At 34.7% G+C, this 25,000-nt stretch overlaps 2 protein-coding genes across 2 annotated transcripts in view; one reads left to right on the plus strand and one right to left on the minus strand.

Moving 5' to 3' along the window:
* The window catches only part of LOC144438037 (arylsulfatase B-like), an 8,499-nt gene extending 2,268 nt beyond the window's left edge, over nt 1-6,231 (minus strand). The window contains exons 1-11 of the mRNA XM_078127069.1: nt 6,198-6,231; nt 5,441-5,552; nt 4,662-4,713; nt 3,565-3,668; nt 3,246-3,367; nt 2,617-2,705; nt 2,044-2,145; nt 1,726-1,789; nt 1,462-1,559; nt 739-875; nt 305-369 (exon numbers count right to left, since the gene is read on the minus strand). Coding sequence (XP_077983195.1) covers nt 305-369; nt 739-875; nt 1,462-1,559; nt 1,726-1,789; nt 2,044-2,145; nt 2,617-2,705; nt 3,246-3,367; nt 3,565-3,668; nt 4,662-4,713; nt 5,441-5,552; nt 6,198-6,216 — 964 coding nt within the window. The 5' untranslated portion in view covers nt 6,217-6,231. The remainder of the gene's footprint in view (nt 1-304; nt 370-738; nt 876-1,461; nt 1,560-1,725; nt 1,790-2,043; nt 2,146-2,616; nt 2,706-3,245; nt 3,368-3,564; nt 3,669-4,661; nt 4,714-5,440; nt 5,553-6,197) is intronic.
* Nucleotides 6,232-19,732: 13,501 nt separating this feature from the next.
* Nucleotides 19,733-25,000, plus strand: part of LOC144438189 (arylsulfatase I-like) — a 7,894-nt gene continuing 2,626 nt past the window's right edge. Inside the window, exons 1-10 of the mRNA XM_078127232.1 lie at nt 19,733-19,775; nt 20,223-20,334; nt 21,051-21,102; nt 22,151-22,254; nt 22,470-22,591; nt 22,961-23,049; nt 23,490-23,591; nt 23,818-23,881; nt 24,085-24,182; nt 24,785-24,921. Of these exons, the coding sequence (XP_077983358.1) occupies nt 19,757-19,775; nt 20,223-20,334; nt 21,051-21,102; nt 22,151-22,254; nt 22,470-22,591; nt 22,961-23,049; nt 23,490-23,591; nt 23,818-23,881; nt 24,085-24,182; nt 24,785-24,921 (899 nt within the window). The 5' untranslated portion in view covers nt 19,733-19,756. The remainder of the gene's footprint in view (nt 19,776-20,222; nt 20,335-21,050; nt 21,103-22,150; nt 22,255-22,469; nt 22,592-22,960; nt 23,050-23,489; nt 23,592-23,817; nt 23,882-24,084; nt 24,183-24,784; nt 24,922-25,000) is intronic.

Below are 25,000 nucleotides of genomic sequence, written 5' to 3' on the forward strand. Positions count from 1 at the left end.
CTGTACAGTTGTTTTACCGATTTAAATCTATACCCATATCTCATCATCTCATCTTAATATAGCGAATGATTTCTTTTCAAATGTTCAAAATAATAATAATAATTTATTTCGAATGCATTATTGATATCAGCATTTCATTGCATTACACAACCGTATCAAATGAATCTATTAATTTAGTTGTTTCATATAGTGATTTCCTAAGTAAGTCAATACGTGAATAACTAAAATAAAAGATAAAAAAATCGACACAATGATAATTGGTGACCCGTTACCATTACAATTTGCTAGTGCAAGTAAGACTCACCTGCGACTTCACCGCCAAGCATTCCCTTGATAAGGGTTGGGTACATGTCTGTGATGTGGAACATACTGCAAAAAAAAATAATATATGTTATCTATATTAATATAAAACTAGACGTTATGGGAGACAAAACATAATAATGTTAACCCTTGCGGAAAATCCACAATTTAGAAACAACAGTTTATTGCCCATTTGTGATATGACAAAACTATGACATTATTGGGTTGATCGTTGAGGGCGATGATTCATGTATCATTGATCATCGCAGTGTGAAGATAGACAAAGTAGTAGTATCAGCATTTAGTGAACTAGCGAAGTGTGACATTTGATTATTAAGTTTTTACATTCTCTGACAAAATCAAGGCTATCGAAGCTGGACTTTTGATTAATGTTTGTCAAATGTGTGTGACAAAGTATAGACAATCATATATACATACCCCTCATGAGTGTAGCCAGTTTCCTTGATTCCGGCACCAGATATGAAACCGACACCTCTGATACCACCATCGAAGTATGTTCCCTTGTCTCCACGGTATGGCCAGTTGGCAGCTTTGGTCATGACGTCACCACCATTCTAGAAACAAGAACACTTGGATGAGTATTTGTACATTTGTTTTGTAGACCCTCAACCATGATCATTCACATGCATGTGCTTTCATTACTAGAATGAAAAACTAGTAATTGTTGATGTATGGGAAGTTGTACAAAACAACTGAAATAGACTTTCCTCATCAAAGACGATAGTTTGCATTCTCAGAGTCACACTGAAACATCATCATGTGGACATAATGTGTGATATGTTTAACATACTACCCGTTTCATATTACCGTTTATTGGCTCTAATTGATACAATAACACAAAAACCAATAAGAAACTGTATATTCTACACTTTAAGAGCTAGATCACAATGTCTTGCTAAATTCAGTTTAAATTTGATACCGATATTACGGGTACTGCAACTAGACAAAGACATGCGGGGCGCCAATGTTTTGGTGTCTCTATCATGACAGGTTAGTTCATATCATTTAGACAAAATGTTGCAAGACACTGAATTCCTATAACCTTGCTATGTTAAATTGCAGAATGTACATTTTCTTACTGGTGTCAAGAAGAATGGCACGGGTCGTACGAACATTTTAGAAAGTTCACTTCAAACTTACATCAGCGTGGAAGACGAAAAGAGTGTCTTCGTACATTCCCTTTTCCTTCAGTTTGGATACGATATTTCCAACAATAGCGTCCATGTATGTTACCTGAGCTGTTATTTTTATATAAAAAAACAATACGATGAAGCATTAATGTTTGCATTTGACAAAACAAATATCGGTATCTTTGAAAAAAAGAAGAAGTTCATATAAGAAATCTTGGCAAACATGTATGAAAATTGACTGAATTGTGAAAAAAAATATCAATAATAATATTACCACAATAGATTCGGCGGTGGTCATTTTCGATCCAATTGTATATAAGCTCCCATTGTTTTGGTACCTGCGATGAACATTGGAAGAAATATGTAGAATTAGAACATGTCATCATACACAGATTAATTTCAAATGTCGATACAATGTTTATAAAAATGTGTATGTATGTGAGTGGATGAGTAGTGAGTGATGAGTATGAGTATGTATGTATGTATGTATGTATGTATGTATGTGTGTATGTATGTATGTATGTATGTATGTATGTATGTGTCCCGTTGTATTGTACAGTGTATAGGCATGGTAAATGTATTGTCTACTTACAACTCTAGGTGAATGTGGCAACTGGAAGGCTACGTAGTGGAACATAGGCTCGGATGGGTCGTGTTCCTCGATATTAGTAAGAACCTTTTCTTCAAATAGTACCTGTAGGTATTAACCAAAGCGCACAATCATTACTTGTGCAAAGGCAACGTAAAACCATCACTTTGATCATTGCCTAGTTAATAAGACTTTAAACGTGCCATTCTGGGTTCTGTGCTTCATAAACATTATTTTTTGTGGCTTTACCTCCCCATCTCTTATTATGATACCATCCGTAGTAAATATACCATTGGCGCCCTTCCATCGGACATAATTTAAGATAGTTCGCATAATGATGTTTTCAGGTACGTGATTAAGTGTTGTGACAAGTGCAAGGTATAATTGTTGTCTTTGCTGACTAGGCGATGTAAAGCAATGGTGTTAATGTAGGCAATGGAAGCGACTATAATAGACCCTAGTGAGTTTTAGCAAATGAATAAATTGTCCTTAAATGACTGAATATTTAGTTCAATGTGTATTGTTTACGATATTATACTCAATTTCTTCAATTTAGAGTAACAAGGCAAAACTTACAGATGTGTACTGGCAGGCAGCGTGAACTCCGACATTTTTGCCATCATCATGCAAATCGTAACCAACATATCTTCCGTTGAATCCGGGACCTGTCGAGATATGAACAGTACATAATGAGTTATAAAATTATTGGCACTCACATATATGTCAAAAACCTTTTGAGATGACGAGTAAATACAGAACATATGAACTGACAAACTGACACATGTAAAAAATCAACAAACCCGAAAAACAAACAAACAAACAAACAAACACACACACACACACACACAGACACAGACAAAGAATGAAAACAATTAACATACAGACGATTTGATGACGCAATGATATTATTAGTAGATTTCATGACAGAATTTAACAGGATGACAACATAACAAATCATTTGCTAGTAGCAGACTGTTTACTCTATTACTACCCTGTTACAAACCGTTACGCTATAAGCTTAATATATGTTATACTTTTTGGGAAATTAATGATACCTATCTTAAACGTTCAGTAATCTGATGATTTAGTACTGTCACGGGATATTTTCAAAACCTTGTGCTAATCATATACGTATAGAGGGCGTTTTGTTACACCGTAAGAGTACAGTTAAATAAAGAGATAAGATACATTGTCAGAACACTCACCGTTCTCGTTGTTGACGTGTTCGTAGTAGGTAGCGCCACCTTGGTAGAAACCGAAGTAATGATCAAAACCTCTGTTTGGTCCTCCTGGGATGTAGGATTCATTGCAGAATCCCAAATGCCACCTTGGAAAGATAAATAAATAAAAAAAGTTGCCAATCTAGAAAAAAACAATACACTACACTTTCTTTTATTCTGTGATAACCATTTTTAAATATTGATCGTGAGAAAACATTTAATATAGATGCTGGAAACAGTTGGTCAATTCTTACAGTAACATAAGTGGTTCTAGTATACATTGTTATTCGTAAAGTACACTTACTTGCCAACGCCATATGTTGAATATCCCAAATCCTTCAATTTCTTTGGCAGGAATGGTAAATATGTGGGGGCACCGTGTGGGAGATGGCCAAGGTATGTGTAATGCTGGAATGTGGAAGAGAACACAGAAATTAGATATTTGAGAATGTAGTAATATAGATAGTGGGGAGTCAAGAAGAAGTACTATCAAATTAGAGAGACGTTTAATTTAGGCAGTAGAAAAATTATTTTTTTCGCCCAAATGTTTTTGTTGTTGTTATTAGAATTACATTTAAAACAAAATACTGACATTGGTAGCCGTTAAGTATATAAAATGATATCTGATTGTAAACATAAATCAACACCGCTGTTGGATGCAACAAGGAAGAGAAGAGACAAGAGAGCGCTCTTTGTACTCACAGTGAGATAAACAAAATTATGTGCGAGCATACTACCAGCATATGTATTTTGATTGTTCTATACCAAACAATAAACAACTATTTGAAACTCTATACTCTCTCTACTTTCAGTGTGGTGGTAACGGCAATGATAACAGTAGATTAAGTTTTATTTCACGTAATGTTTTTGATTATAACATGGGTAAAGTGACACAGTACGTAACTGAGACAGCATTTCCATTAACGTCAATGTACACACCACAACGTTCACTATACTAAAAATTAAAGAGTCAAGTCTCTCCAGGAAGATATCGAACTTGAAGAAGATAGAGATGGCTACGTAATGCAGGCGAGGTTTGGAATCTGAGACAGTGATAATTTTCGAGCGCGATATTTCACAAACTATGTCATTATAATGTAATTTTGTGTCAGTGTTTGTGCAACATTTTTATGTATGTATGTATGTATGTATGTATGTATGTATGTATGTATGTATGTATGTATGTATGTATGTATGTATGTGTATGTGTCTTTCTGTCTGTCTGTCTGTCTGTCTGTCTGTCTGTCTGTCTGTATGTATGTATGTATGTATGTATGTATGTATGTATGTATGTATGTATGTGTATGTGTGTGTGTGTGTGTGTGTCTGTGTGTCTGTGAGTGTCCATGTCTGTGTCTGTGCGTCTGTGTGTATTAGATTAGATCCTATAATCACACCTACCTGTCCACCAACATTGGAGGAGTACATTCCAGTCATGAGGGCCACACGTGATCTTGAAATGAAAACAAGGATAGTTTGAGGTTAGGGTTTGTATACCATATTGTGCATATTTCCTATTTTTTAAGACACATGCCATTTATAGTGATACATTTCGACCTATACATGGAAGACAACTACTTTGAATTTTTAATGCGCTATAATGACACGGTTATGTGATTATAATTATGCAATTAATAACGCAGTAAAATATCCCTGTTTTGCTAGAACAAATGAAATTAAACGGGTTGGTACATGTGTTCGTAATGCATTGTAAGGGTACTTTGATAAATTGACATGCATATATACTGGCACTAATCTTCTAATTTTTTAGTGTATCGAAGAATGATGGAAATTTGACCATCTACACACAGAGTAGAACGACAGATGAAGTGTATAACTAGTGTACTTGCAAGTTTGTCTATTATATTCTGAGTATACTCGGCTTAACCAGAACTGAATGAACCTATGATTGTGATGCGCTTGCCAAAGCAACTTAATGTCACACGCACCGACCGTACTAACTTTGATGCTTTGACAAATTCTTTTTTTTGAAAACTTGCATTTCATAGCATTTTATTGTTATTTTTTATAAATATAACGTGTATATCTCTGAAACATTACAGTACTAAGGACTTCGAATTCGTCGTCATATATGCCACAGTGCCGACAGTTCCTGGATAAATCGAGTCCAATTTGGAATTTACAGCACAAAAATTAGAATACAGATCGTGCCAACTTACGGACTGCAGGCAGCCATTGTGTAGAAGTTATCCAATTTGACACCATCTTCAGCCAGAGATTCTAAATTTGGGGTGACCATGTTTTTATCGTGCCAACTAACATCATTCCATCCTATAAACATATGAACATGAATACATTAAATAGTAGTTTACCCCAAAACGACAATGTAATTAATACTGAACTAACTCGCTGTAAGTTAACTGCGCGTGCAGTATCGCTTTTTTTGATCAGACACCAAACAATATATTAACTGAAAATTACTATAATACCAATAATTAGACATTATACATGTTGATTTGGGATCGATTGTGTCAAAGGGTATTATATAAACAGTTTGAAATTGTGATCTCGTCGATGTGCTGAATTTTAGGTGCGGACCTGAACATCAATTTGATTGGATTCACTATACCATATTGTGATGTACAAATATATTCACCCATTGGCCTAGGTAACCCAGTACTGTTCAGGATATTACGAGTAAGTCAATTATATATCACAAAGAAAGTTTCAAAATACGTCCCAGTTACAGCTAGTGGCCAGGGCTTACAAGAGCGTCCACATACAATAAAAAGTGTTCATTGAAATTGCACGATATTAATGATGGCAGTTTTAGGAACGTTGCTATCATTAACATAATTAATACAGATAATGAAATTATCATCAACTGCGCATGCTGTTGGTTGTAAATGCAGTTTAGCTGACATTGGAAGAAACATTATTACAGTGGAAATATACTGCAAATAAGTGAAAACTTACCCATATCATCGCCGATCATATAAATAATATGAGGCTTTTTCTGGCAAAAACCTGTAAAATAGAAAAAATCGCGGTCAATTTCTTCCATAAAATATGCAATTCATTGAACTTTTCCACAGGCTGCATATAGAAATTACTACGTATACTTTGATGTATATGACTCAATATTTACTTGTATATACACCTGTAACATCATACCCACGAAACATGTAGAAGTACTCAGACAACAGCCTACTTTTTACATTTAGACAATTATGGGCCAAATATTCAAAACCAGGTTCTTGTACAGTTTGTTGTTTTATCCACATCAAGTTTTCCTTCCCACGAAAGACGGGCTTTGTTGTAGCACAATTAGTAATAAGACCATATGATTGCTTAGAGGTTGCTTTGTTAGGTATATCTCTATGGCACTCACATACTAAGATACAACTAAAACGTGCATAGATTTAGGTGGACGTCGATTCGGAAGATTAACAGCTGGCAGATTTCAAATAAATTCTCTTTCAATTTGAATTCTGCCATATTGTGACTCATATCTTCAGATCGCAACATCCTATATGTGTCATCGAAACCACTTATGACGACGTACCAGCAAAATAAGTCAAAAAGACAACATTCGATATGTTCAACGACTAAAACCAAAATACGTGTGAAAAATATACCTACCAGGTGAAAGGCAAACTGCCACAACGAGCAGTGATAATAATTTCAACATAGCTGCTATTGAGTTCTGCCTGTAAAGAAAAATAAAGAATATAAGTATAGAAGACCCGTAGGACAACTCAAATGTGTACAAAATGTTCACTTTACACATTTTGTGAATAAATATGCGACTATAATTTCTGATGATTGGCTTCCATATTTTTTTACCAGCAAGCTAGACTAATTACCAATAGTATGTTTGCTGCGCTGTTGTGTTGTATTACATGGGTAGGTGTCTGTCGTACCTCCTAGTCCTCAAAAACCAGCCAGCTTGTGTTGCAAATTGTTAGAACTGATCGTCAGTAAGCCACACCCCAAATGTTGTTATCAAACATTTGTATATTAAATTTACGTCAGTTATCACATGCACACTTTATATACATGTCCTACATGTGTTAACTCCTGTGTCTATATCTGCAATGACTACTTTGGAATACCATTGTCATTGTTCACGCTGTATTCAAGCGATTGTCGCACATTTTTAATTTTTTATCACGAACTTGATCATACATGTCCACCAAACGAGTGTTGGTTTCGAGGAACGGGAGATAAGGCGACAGATACGTACAGTGCAGTAAAACAGGCTAAGCTATCAATCTAAAAACGTAGGGAAGTACATCCATATCGTACACATTTCTCACCATTTTGAAAACACAAACGCCTTGTTTTTTGTTATCTTTTTTTTGACATCGTTTTTCGTTCGATTATCGGCGATACTTATTATAACCATCTTTCTCAATTTAGGGTACTGATTAATGAGTACGTTTTGTGCTCAGTAAACTCGGTTAACAAATGTAAAATAACAGATAAATTTCAATGCCTATCACCTCTCAGTTTAAATGCGTATATGCGCATATAATTAAAACTTGAAAATTGAAAATTACAAGCGCAATTTGATAATTAAAAAACACACCTGCTGATGCGTAGAAAGTCGCCTGTAGCTCAGTCATCGCGCGCTTTCCTTACGCACCAGATTTTCGATATTCTGGATTGTTTGGTATGTTTTGCTATTTTTCGTTTAAAATATTGCAAAATTTGTTGACAACTACATTATCGGAATTGTTCTGGTATTTCATTTTTCAAGTTGAGAATTGTCATGGTGCTGAATACAACGAAGTCTATAAAGTTGCAAACTCAATTTGGAACCTTACGGGAGTATCGCTCATGCACACATTTGTCAAGCAAGTACAAGTATTTACTCTGACCAATAGTGATATGTCCTTGCTCTGACCAAGTCATAAAAAAAATGTTCTTACCTGTGATTAAGTGTCACTCTGGCAGTAGAAAAGCAAATGTACTGTAGAACAAGTGTGAGATGTTACATTTTATAGCCCTTACAGAGTATGAATATTTATATATTCATCACGTGATGTATCACTGGTACTTCCTTTATTATGTAAGAGCATCATCCTAATCTGCATATTAAATGAACTTTATATTTCGAAGCATATTTTAGGGGAATGAATATAACATCTATAAATGGTATCGACATATGCGTTAACGGAAGTAACAAATAATCGATTGTATATTTCATATCAAATAAATAAATAAATAAATAAACAGAAACATAAGTAATACATGTATAGTGAATTTCACAATATCATGCAGCTTTTCTGTTTGATACAACCACGCAGAAACCAACAAGAAACTGCATATGCCACACAATAACAAGATAGCATTTTCGGCTACATTTAGTCGAAATGAAATAAACATAAACCAATTTTAAAAATTATTGTAACTCCATGCAGACATTCAGGCGCGAATGTTTTTCTTAGTATCAAAAACCCTGGATATGGTGGCATGAGTTATTCATTTCACTTAGACAAAATGTAACAAGAAACTGTATTCATTCAGACTTGATATCTTTAAATGTAGTCAAACAGAAAAACTGCACGGTATTGCGAAAGTCGCTTTATGTATTCTCCAAAAAGACTCACAGAAGTTATTTAATGTGATACACCGTGTTTAATTTCATTGGCGGTGACTAGATGTTATGGCGCAGTGGTTCGAATTGATGTTGAATAACATATTAATTCCAGAAAGGTGTTTGAAGTGTTTTATACGATGTCCCGTCTGTTTATGTATTGTATTTAGCCTTTTTTTTGACTACCATGTGTGATGCATTTCTTGAGATTAAGTGGCTCAATCCCTCTTCTTGTGTGTGATGTTTAGTATAATATCTGTGTGTATTTCCGGGTTTCTATACTTTAATTAGTAACGGTATTCCCCGACCTTGTACGGCAAACAGTCGTAGTCTTAGAGTGGTCAAAACGGGTTACGTGATTGGTCCATTCAAATGGAGAAACTAGGAATTATGAACTACGGAGATCAAATACACGACTTACAAATCGTCGAAACTGTTGCCTTCCCGTTGGTTATGATGTCAATTGCACCTCAGGCCTGGTGAATAAATGAGTTGTAAGTATGTCTGTTCTAGAAAAGACGGATTCAAAGTTTACTGATCAGAAGTCAAAGTGACACTTTTTGCGCAAGATATATCCTACTCAATCACATGGGAGTATGTACAAGGGACAATTTCGCATAAAGGAAAACATACATACAAATTTCATTTATGGAGCGACATTATTGTTGATACATATTAAATTGTATAGTTGCTTAGTTGTTAATGTTCATCAGTATTTATTTATCCATGTACATGTATGTATGTCTATCTATTTGTTGTTTGTTAGGTTATTTGCTTGTTCGTTCGTTCAAGTGTTTGTTTGGTTGTTTGTTTGTTTGTTTGTTTGTTTGTTTGTCTGTCTGTTTGTTTGTTTGTTTGTTTGTCTGTCTGCTTGTCTGTCTGTCTGTCTGTCTGTCTGTCTGTCTGTCTGTCTGTCTGTCTGTTTAGTATTATTTTACCACATTATAAAGTAAAGAAGTGCAGTTATATGCCCATCCCGTCCAGATAACGGCATCATCAGACAGCTAATATAATGCCATACGGTCGGGCGAGGGGGAGGGGGGGATTTACTTTCATACATGAAATAATGACGAAACTTATAATTGGTTGTTTCATTTATTTATCTATTTACCAAAAAGGACGACAACGGATGTACAGACAGTTATAACCATCTCACAATAAGTATATACAATCAACAGAAAAAAATACATTTTACAAATATTTATAACAGACATATGCAAAACAAATCAAAATTAAATTAAAGACACAACTGCCCTATATAAAGAGGATTATGGCTAATCTATGCACATGCGGGAAATTCAAACTGCTGTACAGAGCACTAGCTTCTGGGTCTTGTTTTCAGCATTTTTTCTGTGCTTCGAGAAACACACAGGTTATGTATCATGTACAAATTGTTTGTGAATGTCGTAGGATGGTAACTTGATACACAAATTAGTTGAAAATCAGTCTGTTTGTTTCATAGAATGAAAAAAAAACTCTCCAAATGAGACAATTCCCCTGCAAACAGCTGCTTAGATTGTGTGTCATTCAGGATTATTCAAATATGCGGCATTTGCATGTGAAAAACCCAGATATAGGGAATGTTTATATTTTGGTGATTACTCAAGTTGCAAGTGAGTCATCACAAGTTCTCCACCTCCAAACATAGAATCAGTCATATGCAAAAATGGTCCCAGGCGCCGCCAGTTGCATGTTTAAAGGGCATTAAAAACTGGCATAAAGTGAAGTGTCTAAACATTTGTAAGTTTGAAATTATTAATGTCAAGGCTAATTCTATTGTAAGCTACTGTGACGTATACAACCCTTGGTATAAAACAATGTTTTCTAATTCTTGAATTAATTCTACATATTGGCATTTTTTATTATCGTCCATGAACTTGTACCGGTACGTATACGTACACTTGATGGTAGCATTCGTTGCGTAGCGCTAAATATAGCAGACTCATATATGAAACCTACAGGTGCATACTGCCATACCAATTCTAGCGCCATCATAAAGTTATCACTTTTATTGTTTTAATTGCAATATGTCGCCTGTATCATAATCCCTTTCCACATATCAGGCTCAGAGTACGTTTTTTTAAGGAATACACGGTGCCGAATTTTGGCTAAGGGAGCTAAACATCTTAACATATGTTGAAAGGCGTAGGGAACCTTCCGTAGGCATTGATTATTTCCCAACTAATATCACCGGTCGTGTAAATGTGTGTGAAAGTACCAGACTTCGACTTATTTATGAGCTATCGATAAAATATTAAATGGTATAGGTTTAGGGGAACTTCGGTAATTACAGGGGGGGTAGTCAGGCATGGGTTGTTACCTAAAATATTGCCCTCCCTGCTCCGTCGTGCAACAAAATGACTCTCCCTCAATTTCCCTTCTCTGCAACATGACCCTCCCCTATTAAAATATTTCATAAGACATGGTTTAAATGCGCTAGACGCGGGAAAGGGCACTTGTTTTTTAAATATATCTTTGATTACTTAGTTTTAAAAAAACCCCAAATATTCCAATTGCAGCTAGTGCAGGTTTAAACTACAATATGGTCTCTTTTACGTCCACCGTGACGATGTTGGTGAGAATGGAAAGATGAATTTAAATATTAACGGAGTAAAATACTGAGTATATGTTTTGTAATTTTACCAATCGCTCGAATAATCGCTCGAATTATGTCGGTATCCTCGATGGATATGGTGACTTTGAAAATTGGGATAGAAATAGTACAGTATGTTGGGTACATCGTTACGTGACACTGTGTAAAAGTGCAACAGCTGGCCCCCTGACATTTGGTGCTTTCTGTCGACGGCTCATAAATGCATGTTGCCTTATTTGGAAAGTTTTCATCAACAATATGCATAGCTCATGCGCACATGAAAGCTATCGCATTCGTTGGTTACAAATAGACTATTAGTCTCAAGGTTTCTCACCATAGATTATAAACACGGAAAAAGAAATAGTTTATATCTCGATCGCATGAACATTCATTAATTGCATAAAGTTCAAACTACTGATATGAAAGTCTGAATTGATGTTTACTGGGACGGTGAATACATATAGTGATTATTTTCTCTGCTATTTTTTTTCTTTTCACATCATTAAATATGTCATGTGTCATTCTGAGAAATATTGTGTTTATTAACGTTATATTGGAATGATAAATGCATTACAAATTTACACGACTGTTAGTCATATAGTAATATCTCCATTCTCTGTCAAACTCTTGTGACGGCATACAATTTTGGGGAATTTGGTATCCCACTGATGCCACTTCGGTTACTTTTATGGGTAGGTTTAACGTTAGTGTTAGGGTTAGGGTTAGGTACCATAATATCAGACCATGTGGTTGAAATCGCTGCTGACAATTATGTAGTAAATTAGTTATCAAGTGTGATGTGCAGAGAAGTTTCAGTGGGTTTCACAGGAATAAAAACGGGAACACTTGGGTAAGGTACGTATAATTAGGGATAATATTACGAAGATATTAACCTCGGTCCTTAGTGAGCCCAGTTAGTGTTAATTTGATTAATGCTAATTACTGGGAATTAATGTTCTGGCCAAATATTAATATTAGCTCAGCCAAAGAGAGCCAACCACAGGTTTTGATCGAAGAAGGGTCGGTTTGACACAAATCTGCGCCGGTAGTAGTAGTTGGGAAATATCCAAGACCTACCGAAGGCTCCCTACGCCTTCGAACATTTAATATCTTATCGATAGCTTCTAAGCCGAAAACCGGTACTTTGTCACTGTAGCTTTCATATACGTCTGTTATATTTAGTAATGCGCATGCGCAATGATTGCTGCCATCAAGTATCGGACATACGTATACGTACCAGTACAAGTTCATAAACGATAATAGAAAATGCCATATTCTTTTATATCAACGGTTGTAGTAAATTAAGCCAGGGCACTTATATTTCAGCTAATTAAAATGTTTAGACAGCCACTTATGCTAGTTTTTAATGACTTAATTTATTTTATTTCATTTCTTTTGATACGTCAACTGTAAATATTTTGTAAAGTTTATATTTCCAGTCATGTCTTTGGTATATGTCATTGACTTAATGTTTTGTCTGTTCCGATTGTATATGGTTGTCGGGTGTACATCCACTGTCACGTTTTGGTACATACATACATACATACATACATACATACATACATACATACACATTACTGGGACAAGCCATTAACCAAGCAAGTGGACTTGTTATCAAAGAGTACCAATATTTACACATGTGATGATGGGCTCTTACATAACACAAGTAAACAGCTGTAAAACCTCTATTCGGCCGTCTGCATGGACTGCAATTGGGGCAACCTTATCTCCGTCTTATATCAGTTGTTATCAATTTATTAGGCTATTATAAGTAACGCTACAAACAGCTTTAGAGATGCAAACAACTTTTATGACACCCGTTTTCGCCAGGCAAGCCCGCGGGTTTGTTGCACTTGGACCGCTAATGGTTTGTGAATGTCATGATACATACATACATACATACATACATACATACATACATACATACATATATACGTACGTACATACATACATACATACATACATACATACATACATACATACATACATACATACATACATACATACATGTACATACATACATACATACATACATACATACATACATACATACATACATACATACATACATACACACACGCATGCATACATACATACATACATACATACATACATACATACATACATACATACATACATACATACATACATCCAAACATACATACATCCCAACATACATACATCCCAACATACATACATACATACATACATACATACATACATACATACATACATACATACATGTACATACATACATACATACATACATACATCCCAACATACATACATACATACATACATACATACATACATACATACATACATACATACATACATACATAGTATACATACATCCCAACATACATACATACATACATACATACATACATACATACATACATACACACACACACACATACATACATACATACATACATACATACATACATACATACATACATACATACATACACGCATGCATGCATGCATGCATGCATGCATGCATACATACATACATACATACATACATACATACATACATACATACATACATACATACATACATCCCAACATACATACATCCCAACATACATACATACATACATACATACATACATACATACATACATACATACATACATACATACATACATACATACATACATACATACATGTACATACATACATACATACATACATACATACATCCCAACATACATACATACATGCATACATACATACATACATAGTATACATACATCCCAACATACATACATACATACATACATACATACATACATACATACATACATACATACATACATACATACACACACACATACATACATACATACATACATACATACATACATACATAGCTGCTGACCGGAATAGGTGACACGCCATCCAGAGGATCACGAGCTGTCAGACATGACGTATGCGTACCTACTACTACTACTACTACTACTACTATAACAAGTTACCATGTTGTCAGACGTAACATTTAGTGGGATACCAAAATCAAATAGTAATGCAAAGTTAGATAATAAAAAGAGTCAAAGTCAAATGTGATCTTCCCCTGATTCATGTTTTCTAAATGATGGCCTTCCCCGAGATTAGATTTCAGACATATGATGACCCCCCCCCCCTCACCCTTATTCCCTCGCCCCCTTGCAATCATTGAAAGCTCCCCTGCGGAGCTTCAAGTCCGGTTATTACCTCACCAGGCAACATGTTTTACATATATACCAGTACTATTTGCAACAGCTATTCCAGTAAACATATATAATTTCCATATTGATGCGAACACTTTTTCACACATATGGCAAGCATAATTCTATTGCTGAGCATGCTCATCATCGCATTGCATCTACATATGTGAAAGTCAACACATGCAATCATGAATGATCTTTTTATAAGCGATGCTCAAACGTTTTACCGTCACTGAAATAATCACCAGAATAAACTATGTAATTGCTGATAACTTAAAAAGAACAACAGCAACACAAACAGTAAGAGGAAGTCATTGCACCCATTACGCAAATTATATGGATACCACTGACCATGAAAATGACTACCAGCAAAAACGAAAACATTCCAATGGAAAAGCAAGTACATGCATAATAACACATTAACTACTACCAGTCATACGTCATTTTACCCGTGTGTTCCAATTTTATCAGACCATCTGCTATTATCAAAAACACCAGTGTGGGAAACAACTTACGAACGTGTCGGCCGTATGGTATTCACTTACGTAACACTGAAACTCACTAGAGATACAATACTGCTGTTACTCAAACAAACTGAAAGAAACACACTTTCTCGAATCGTCAGATATCTTAAAGTGGCCATGTGTATGAGGATTTGGTGTTTATTTAGAATTTTATAAAAGAATTGTATCATGGCTTACTACTCGAAAAGTCGAAGTGACATGGCCGATTCTGTGTCCGTAACTCAATACATTGCAAAAAGGTTAAATAATGTGTAAAACAATAACACACATTATACACATTTATTGATATTTTGCCACTTATTGACTTGCAGACAAGTGGTATACGTTGTTTCACATTGATTTTTTAAAAGCAGGAAGCCATGATAAAATAGTTTTGTAAATTCCAAATCCAAAATAAATACCAAATCCTCGTCCATATGGCGGAAATGACGCTTGCATAGTTACAAGTCTCTCTGCAAAAGATTCGCATTTTTGACAAGGTAATCAGGACGATTATAAACTTTTCATGCAATCTTACACCGCACATGTCAGATCTTACAAAGACCAATTGAAAGTACTATGATTTGTATGAAGAAAGTGGGAAAAGGTCAAAAAGTGAAGCGCACTGAAGCAAACTATGTCTTTTTTGATGCTCTATGCATATTTTACAACTTCATCTAGGTAATATTGCTATTTCTAAAGTGCCAATATGGATTGGAATTGGGTAAACATTTTGATATTTAATTGATAAAACAATTTTACTATATTTTTTTCTACTTGAAAAAAAAACAATGTGACATCACATGTAACAAGTCCTTGTTGTAAAACGTCTTATATGTGTAAAATGTTTGTTATTGTACAACTGCTGACACCAGAGCGTGGACGAAAGGAACCTGTTACAAACACGGAAAGTACACAACCCAAGTTCATTAATAACACTTGACACAGCATGTTGGAAGCACAGAGACTTGTATTACATTTCACAGTTGTATGACCACTTTACATAACAGTTCACGTTAACAAACAGATTTCCAGTTCCCCTGGCATTTCTTGTACACATAAAAGGGCCATAAAACTGTTCTTATCAAACCATGGTGTGTAATACATGTCACTGTTGTTTCAACATGCTGAGCCAAGTGTTATTAATGAAATTGAATTGTTTACTTTCCATGCTTGTAACAGGTTCTGTTCGTCCACGCTCTGATGTCGGCAGTTGTAAGTACAATAACAAATATTGTACATTGCTTTGAATTTATTTTTTTACAAGCAAAGACTTGGCATATATAATTTCACATTTTCTTTTTCAAGTAGAAAGCACACTAGAGTTGTTTTTTTCATATAAATTAATAAAAACCACTGGCATTTCCGAATTTACATCGTCACTTATCTAATGTGAAAGCTGGAAATGTAACAATACTTTTGCCCGAAGTTCATGTTCAACATCTGTCAAAAGACATGCAGGATCGAGATAACAATAAATAAGGAACAGCGTTGATAAATATTACTGGTAACTGGACGTCGTTTAAAAAAGGGTTATTTAATATATTCATATCATGATAGATAGTGCGGGTAGTATACATTTGGTCGCTTAAACTGTTATATTTTGTAATGGTTGATATTCTATTCAATTCAGCATTACAATATATACTTTAATTGCAGAAAAATAACTTACTTTTTGAAATAAATATGTTAAATCGATCGATCGTGGTTTCTTAGCTCTGTATGTTAATTCTGTTCATTCAAATTCATAGTATCTTTCAAACACTCTCAGTAGTACGGAGACTCAGTTATTTGATGTGGTATTCCCGAAGGTCAGCGATTTTTTAATTTTATTAGACCGAGAACCTTTGATCTTAACAATATTTTTATGGTTTGTTGGTCTCTGCGTATGGTACTTCTATTGGGCTGGTTTAGTTAGATTTTAATGTATTCTTATTACATCTGTCGCTGTCTGTCTGTCTGTCTGTCTGTCTGTCTGTCTGTCTGTCTGTCTGTCTGTCTGTCTCTCTCTCTCTCTCTCTCTCTCTCTCTCTCTCTTTCTCTTTCTCTCTCACACACAACTTGTGTGTGTCTTTTTGGAGAATGTATATGCTTATATTTTTATTTATTTGTTTATTCAATTATTTATTTATTTATTTATTTATTTATTTATGTATTTATTTATTTATTTATGTATTTATTTATTAGTTTATTTATTTATTTATTAGATGTGAAATATACAATCGATTGTGTTACTTCCGTTAATACATATGTCATACCATTTATAGACGTTATTTTCATTCGTAAAATATGGTTCGAAAGAAAGTTTCCATTCAATATGTAAATTAGGATGATGCTATTACATAATGAAGTACCAGTGGTACATCACGTGATGAATATATAAATATTCTGTAAGGGCTATAAAATGTAGCATTTCACACTTGTTCTACACTACATTTGGGTCTCTACTGCCGACGTGATCTTCTAGTCACAGGTAAGAACATTTATATATTGTTAATCTGTTAGCAGCATTGAAACATCATCAATGGTCAGAGTGAATAATCGCACTTGACGGGAAACAAGTCAACAGTGTTGAGTTAGACTCCACAACTTTAGAGTCTTCGTTGCGCTCAGCACGACTTTCTACTTCAAAAATGAAATTGCGGCACTTGATAATTCCGATAACGTAGTTGTCAACCGATTTGCCAAATTTAAAAAACGAATAATTCCGAAAACTACCGACAAATACCGAATACTGAAATTCTGGCTAATCTTCAATCGTAAGGAAGACCCTGGTGGCAGCGATGCAGGTGACATTGCTACGTATATCGGCAGCTGTTGTTTATCAAACCTTCGCTTGTAATTTTCAATTTCCAGTTATACATGCATGGAAGGAAATGTGAAAGGCATCTACTGGAGAAATGCAGTGAACTCTTTAGTCTGTTAATTTACAATTGCTAACCGAGTTTCTGAGCGCAAAATGTACTTATTAATCAGTAACCAAATTGAGAACGATGGCTTACGTCTCCAATAATGAAAAAGCGATGTCATATAAATATAATACAAATTTAAGGCATTTGTGTTTTCAAAATGATGAGAAATATGTACTTGTTCTAGATTGATATACTTTAAAATTCCTACTTTTGATAGTTTAGACTATTTAGTGTACTGTTGTAACTGTCGCCTTGCCTCCAAGCGCTCGAAACCAAAACTTTTTTGGAGAACATGAACAAGTTGTTAATATAAAAATAAATGTGCCTATAACAAAAAAATAAGTAAAACATGTGCTCTTATTAACTTGAGTTAGAAATATGACAAGTACTCGACAACGTTATTCAACTGAAGTCATTAAATGTACACGCATAGCAGAGAGGAACACATGAGTTAACACATGAAGCATTTAAAGTGTGCATGTGATAATTTATGATGTATAGAACGTTTAGATAGATCTGTTTGATAACGACTTGGGGGGGGGGGATACTGAATCAGTTCGAACAGTTCTCAACATAGGTATATTGGTTTTGAAGGCTAGGAGGTACGACGATAGGTAGTGATGTATCACAACACAACACAACAGACTATTGATAGCTAGGTTAGCTTGCTGGTAAAAAAATTGGAAGATGATAACGTGAAATTGTTCAATCGTTGTGCACTTATTTACAAACCGTGTAATATGAACGTTTTGTACAGTCTGTGTACAGTCAGTCCTACCTGTCCTTTATATCTATATTCCTTATTTTTCTTACAGGCAGAACTCAGAAACAGCTATGTTGAAATTATTATCACTGCTCGTTGTGGCAGTATGCCTTTCACCTGGTAGGTATAATTTTTCACAAATAATTTGGGTTTAGTTATTGAATACGTCGAATAATATCTGTGTGACTTATTTTGCTGCTACGTCGACATAAATGGTTGCAATCTGAAACAAAATGACGTCTAAACATGCCTGTATTCAGAGGAAAGAAAAGTGATATGAAATTTTAAAGATGTCAATCTTCCGAATCGACATCCATCGGTGAATCCGGTTACTATGCTTTTTAGTTATATCTCAGCATATGTGAGTGCCATACTGTTATACGCGAGATAGGTCTGAACAAATAAAGTATCATTAATAAATTATGTTACCTTAAAACCCGTCTTGCTTGCAAAGTACAAAGTTGGGTTATATTCCAGCGTTTTTTATACATATGGCAATAAAGAACCTGAATCCGAATCCAAATCCAAATCCGAATCTAAATCTAATTAGTATTATAATTAAATTAAGGGGAAACAATGTAATAGAAAATACATTTTGATGAGCTACGGAACACGTTTAATAATATGGCCGAATTTAATAATTCTGACGGCGTTAATCATAACATAGTGTACCAATGCGAATATTTGGCCGTTATTTGTCGAAAAAAAAGTAGGCTGTTGTCTGAGTACTTCTACATGTTTCGTGGGTATGATGTAGTGTCTTTCCTTCTACTGTCCACATTCAGGATTATGTACAGGTAAATATATAAATGTATACAGAAAGGGTAGTAATTTCCACATGCAGCCTATGAAAAAGTTCATTACATTTCACATTTTATGCAAGAAATTTACCACGATTTTTGTTCTCTTATGTTACAGGTTTTTGCAACAAAAAGCCTCATATTATCTATATGATCGGCGATGATATGGGTAAGTGTTCTATCCCGTTTATTCGTGTTTATTAGACACGTTTTTTTCTGTTAAAATTTCTTTGTGTTCAATGAAATTGTCTAGTCTAGATACCATGATTACGTACATTTTCATTTATTTTCCGTATGTTAGTTCTTAGTGAAACCTTATATTGTACCGTGAAATGGTTTTCGACTTCAGCAAAACTGTGTTTACAACAAACTGTGTAACAAAATAATCAACAAATGTTAATTAACAATTTCAAATGCAGACTTTATATTTGATTATCTGTATTAATTAATCCTAATGATAGAAACGTTACTAAAACTCCTATCATTAAATATTATCCAGTTTCAAAACCGTTTAAATGTAGGCTGACACTCTTTCAGTTGTACTACTCATATATCGTTTTGGGGTAGTGAAGTATTTTAATGTATTCATATCCATATATGTATTTCTAACCATTAGGATGGAATGATGTTAGCTGGCACGATAAAAATATGATCACCCCAAATTTAGCATCTCTGGCTGAAGATGGTGTCAAATTGGATAACTTCTACACCATGGCTGCCTGCAGTCCGTAAGTTGGCACAATCTGTATTCTAATTCTCGTGCTAGTAATTATTCAAGGTTGGACTTGATTTATTGGGCAATGACAGCATCCAAATTTGACAAAGATCATTATTGTGTGCTGTCACAGTTCAGAGATATAAATGTCATACTTATGAAACTGATAAAATAAATGAAAATTAGATGAAAACTTTGCAAACAAACATCATTGAGGAACCAGAACAGTATTTTGCGCTTTATTAAGGTGGCAATCTTTTTTTTTCTATATTTCTTCACCATTATGACATCAATTGCATCTTGGCACACATCAAATTCACAATTTTCTTCAAATTCCGGTTAAGCCGAATATACTCAGAACATAATAGGCAAACTATTCTATTATTAATTAGTAATACATTTTTCTGCCGTTCTACTGAGTGTACATCGTCAAATTGACTGAAAAATAGAAGATTAGTGCCGGTATATGTTTGTCAACCCTACAATGTATTACGCACACGTGTACAAACCCGTTTAATTTCTAGTATTCTAGCAAAACAGGAATATCTAATTGCGTAATATACTCAGTTAACAGTTGCATGATTATAATCAAATTACCTCGTCATTGAAGTGCATTTTAAATGTTATTCAATTCCTATTCAATATCTAGATCGAAAATTGTCACTAACAATGTTGCACCAACTGTAAATTACAACTAACCTCAAACTATCATTTATTTTCAATTTCAAGATCACGTGTGGCCCTCATGACTGGAATGTACTCCTCCAATGTTGGTGGACAGGTATGTATGATATATCTATCTAAAAAAAAATAAGAACAATTTAATGAGTTGTTTTAGAAAATCAATCTATTGTGGTTAAGTTGCATATATATATATATATATATACTGGCTATGTATATATCTATCTTTATTATCTATCTATTTCTCATCTCTCTACATGTATGTGTAATATCTATATACCCATCTATATCTAGATCTCTCTCTCTCTCTCTATCCCACACCTTATTATCTTTATACCTCACACCTCTATCTTTCAATATATATCTCTCAATATGTCTAGCTCCATCTACGTTTAGTCTTCTCTATATATTATCTGGATCCCTATCACTTTATCTCCCCATAGTTGTAGCCCTATAGTTTATTGTCACTTGTGTTATGCATATTGTTGTATCACTGACATAAAATTACATTATAACTATTTTTTGCGAAATAATGAGTTAAAAAAAATATAATAGTCTCAAATTCCAAGCCTTGGTGTCTATATGTAACACTCTTTAGAAGCATATTTCAAGTTTGTTTTCCGGAAAAACATGTTAAAGTTTTGGTGTACGCTGTGGTGTTTATACATTGACTTCAGTGGAAATGCTGTCTCAGTTACTTACACAGTGTGCCACTTCACTCGTGTTATACTCCTAAGAACGTAAAACAACAATTTAACTACTTCTGCTACCACTGATGTTACTTCTACATTAGAACTAGAAAGAGTATAGCATATTTCATTTAGGTTCTTAATTATTGTAATGAATTACACAAACAAAATACAGATGCTGGTAGCATACAGTCACATACAATGTTACATTTTATCTCCCTGTAAACACAAATAGTGTTTGTATTTGTATCTTCCTTGCTTCATCCAACAGCTGTGTTGATTTATGTTCACGACGAGATATCATTTTATATACTTATCCGCTATCAATGTCAGTATTTTGTTTTATGTAATTCGTTGAAACTAGTCTCTCTAATTTGATAGTACTTCTTCTTGAATCACTATTATGTATATTACTACATTCTTAAATATCTAATTTCAATGCTTTCTTCCACATTTCAGCATTACACATACCTCGGCCATCTCCCACACGGTGCCCCAACATATTTACCATTCCTGCCAAAGAAATTGAAGGATTTGGGATACTCAACATATGGAGTTGGCAAGTAAGTGTACTTTACGAATAACAATGTACAATAGACTACTTATGTTACTTTTAGAATTGACCAAATGTTTCCAGCATCTATACATGTTTACTCAAGATCAATATTTTAAAAATGGTTATCACAGAAGCAAATAAATGGTTATCACAGAAGAAAATAAAGTGTATGTGCATAGTTTTTCTAGATAATCAACTGTTATGTTTGTTTATCTTCCCAAGGTGGCATTTGGGTTTCTGCAATGAATCCTACATCCCAGGAGGACCAAACAGAGGTTTCGATCATTATTATGGTTTCTACCAAGGTGGCGCTACCTACTACGAACACGTCAACAACGAGAACGGTGCGTGTTGTGTGTGTTAATTGTAGTATTACGGTGCAGCAAAACGCTCTCCATACGTATATGATAAGAACAATTGTGGTATTATCCCGTCACAGAACTAAATCCTCAAATTACTACCTCAAATGTTTTCTTATGTTGTCACCCCGTCAAATTCTTCGATCTAATCTAATTCTGTCGTCAAATCGTCTGTATGTTAATTGAGATTTTGTTCTATGTTTGTTTGTTCCATGTTTGTTTGGTCGGTTGAATTTTTCTTGTGTCAGTTTGTCAGTCCATATTTTCTGTATTTAGTCATCCCATAAAGTTTCCGACATATATATGAGTGCCAATAATCGTATAACTCATTATGTACTGTTCATATCTCGACAGGTCCCGGATTCAACGGAAGATACGTTGGTTATGATTTGCATGATGATGGCAAAAATGTCGGAGTTCACGCTGCTTGCCAGTACACATCTGTAAGTTTTGCCTAGTTACTCTAAATTGAAGAACTGCAAGTTTGATATCGTAAACAATGGGCACATTGTGAACTTAATATACAGAAAGGTTGATCGGCCCTTTAAGGAGAATTGGTAAATTGCTAAAACACATCCCTTGTGTCTATCAGTTTCGCTTCCATTGCCTACATCAATGCAAATGCTTTGTATCGCTTAACCAGCAACAAGTTCAAGGAAATACCAGCTTGTACAAAATCATGTCAGATGGCAGGGAGCCTTGTATGTTTACTATAGATGGTATCAATATAAGAGATGGGGAGATAAAGCCACAAATAATGTTTTTGAAGCACAGTACACAAAAAGGCACGTGTGAAGTCTTGTCAACTAGGGAATGAACAAAGTTGAGTGTTTTTAGTTACTTTTGTCCCGTAATGATTATTTATTTTGGTTAATACCTACAGGTACTATTTGAAGAAAAGGTTCTTTCTAATATCGAGGAACACGACCCATCCGAGCCTATGTTCCACTACGTAGCCTTCCAGTTGCCACATTCACCTAGAGTTGTAAGTAGACAATACTTTTATCAGGATATGCTGTACAATACAACGGCACACATGCTCATACATACATACATACATACATACATACATACATACATACATACATTACCTGCTATCACTCACTCACTCACTCACTCACTCACATACACATTTTATAAACATTGTATCAACTTTTGAAATTAGTCTGTGTCTGATGGTATGTTCTAATTCTATGTATTTGTCATCGCAGGTTCCAAAACAATGGGAGCTTATATACAATTGGATCGAAAATGATGACCGCCGAATCTATTGTGGTAATATTATTATTGATATATATTTTTTCAAAAATCATTATTGAAAGTTGTTCAGAAAAGTATTTTGAGACGTCGTCAGTTTTCATATATGTTTGCCGAGATTTCTTATCTGGACTTCATTTTTTTCAAATTTACAAATACTTTTTGTCAAAAATGCAAATATTTATGCTTCAACGTACGTTTTTTGTATATATTTATAACAGCTCAGGTAACATACATGGACGCTATTGTTGGAAATATCGTATCCAAACTGAAGGAAAAGGGAATGTTCGAAGACACTCTTTTCGTCTTCCATGCTGATGTAAGTGTGAAGTGAACTTTCTAGAATGTTGATACCGCCCATTAGATGTTACCGTTCACTGGCCGTGTTTGATACCAGTAAGAAAATGCACATGCGACAATGTATTACACCAAGGTTGCATGAATACAGCGTCATGCAATATTTTCTCTAAATGATATGAACTTAGGTGCCACGATGCAGGCATCCAAAGTGCAGACAGCAAAGCATTGGCGCCCACGAGTTTGTGTGTAATTGCAGTACACTTAAATATTATTTAATTTAGACAAAGTGTAGCAAGAAATGTGGTCTTGTTATCTTAGAGTGTAGCATGCGCGCAGTTTGTTATCGGTTTCTGTGTGAGCAAACAGAGCCAGTGGAGGAAAATATGAAATGGGTAGTATGCTAAACATAATATCAGACATTATGTTAACATTATGATGTTTCAATTTGACTATGAGAATACAAAAGTGGGAGTCGCCTTTGATGACGCAAGGCTACTGCAGTTGCTATGTACAACTTCACATTCATCTAAAATGACAGTACAGCACCTCTGACAGATCACTGTAAGAGGGTCAGTCTATGGACTGGTGTATAAATGCTCATCTTCATCCTCTTGTTTCTAGAATGGTGGTGACGTCATGACCAAAGCTGCCAACTGGCCATACCGTGGAGACAAGGGAACTTACTTCGATGGTGGTATCAGAGGTGTCGGTTTCTTATCTGGTGTCGGAATCAAGGAAACTGGCTACACCCATATGGGGTATGTATATATCATTATCGATAATTTGTCATACAATTTAAAAAGTAATAATCAAACGTCACACTGATACTAGTACTTT

This window comes from Glandiceps talaboti, chromosome 7 (assembly GCF_964340395.1).
Source record: "Glandiceps talaboti chromosome 7, keGlaTala1.1, whole genome shotgun sequence".
NCBI classification, from domain to species: domain Eukaryota; kingdom Metazoa; phylum Hemichordata; class Enteropneusta; family Spengelidae; genus Glandiceps; species Glandiceps talaboti.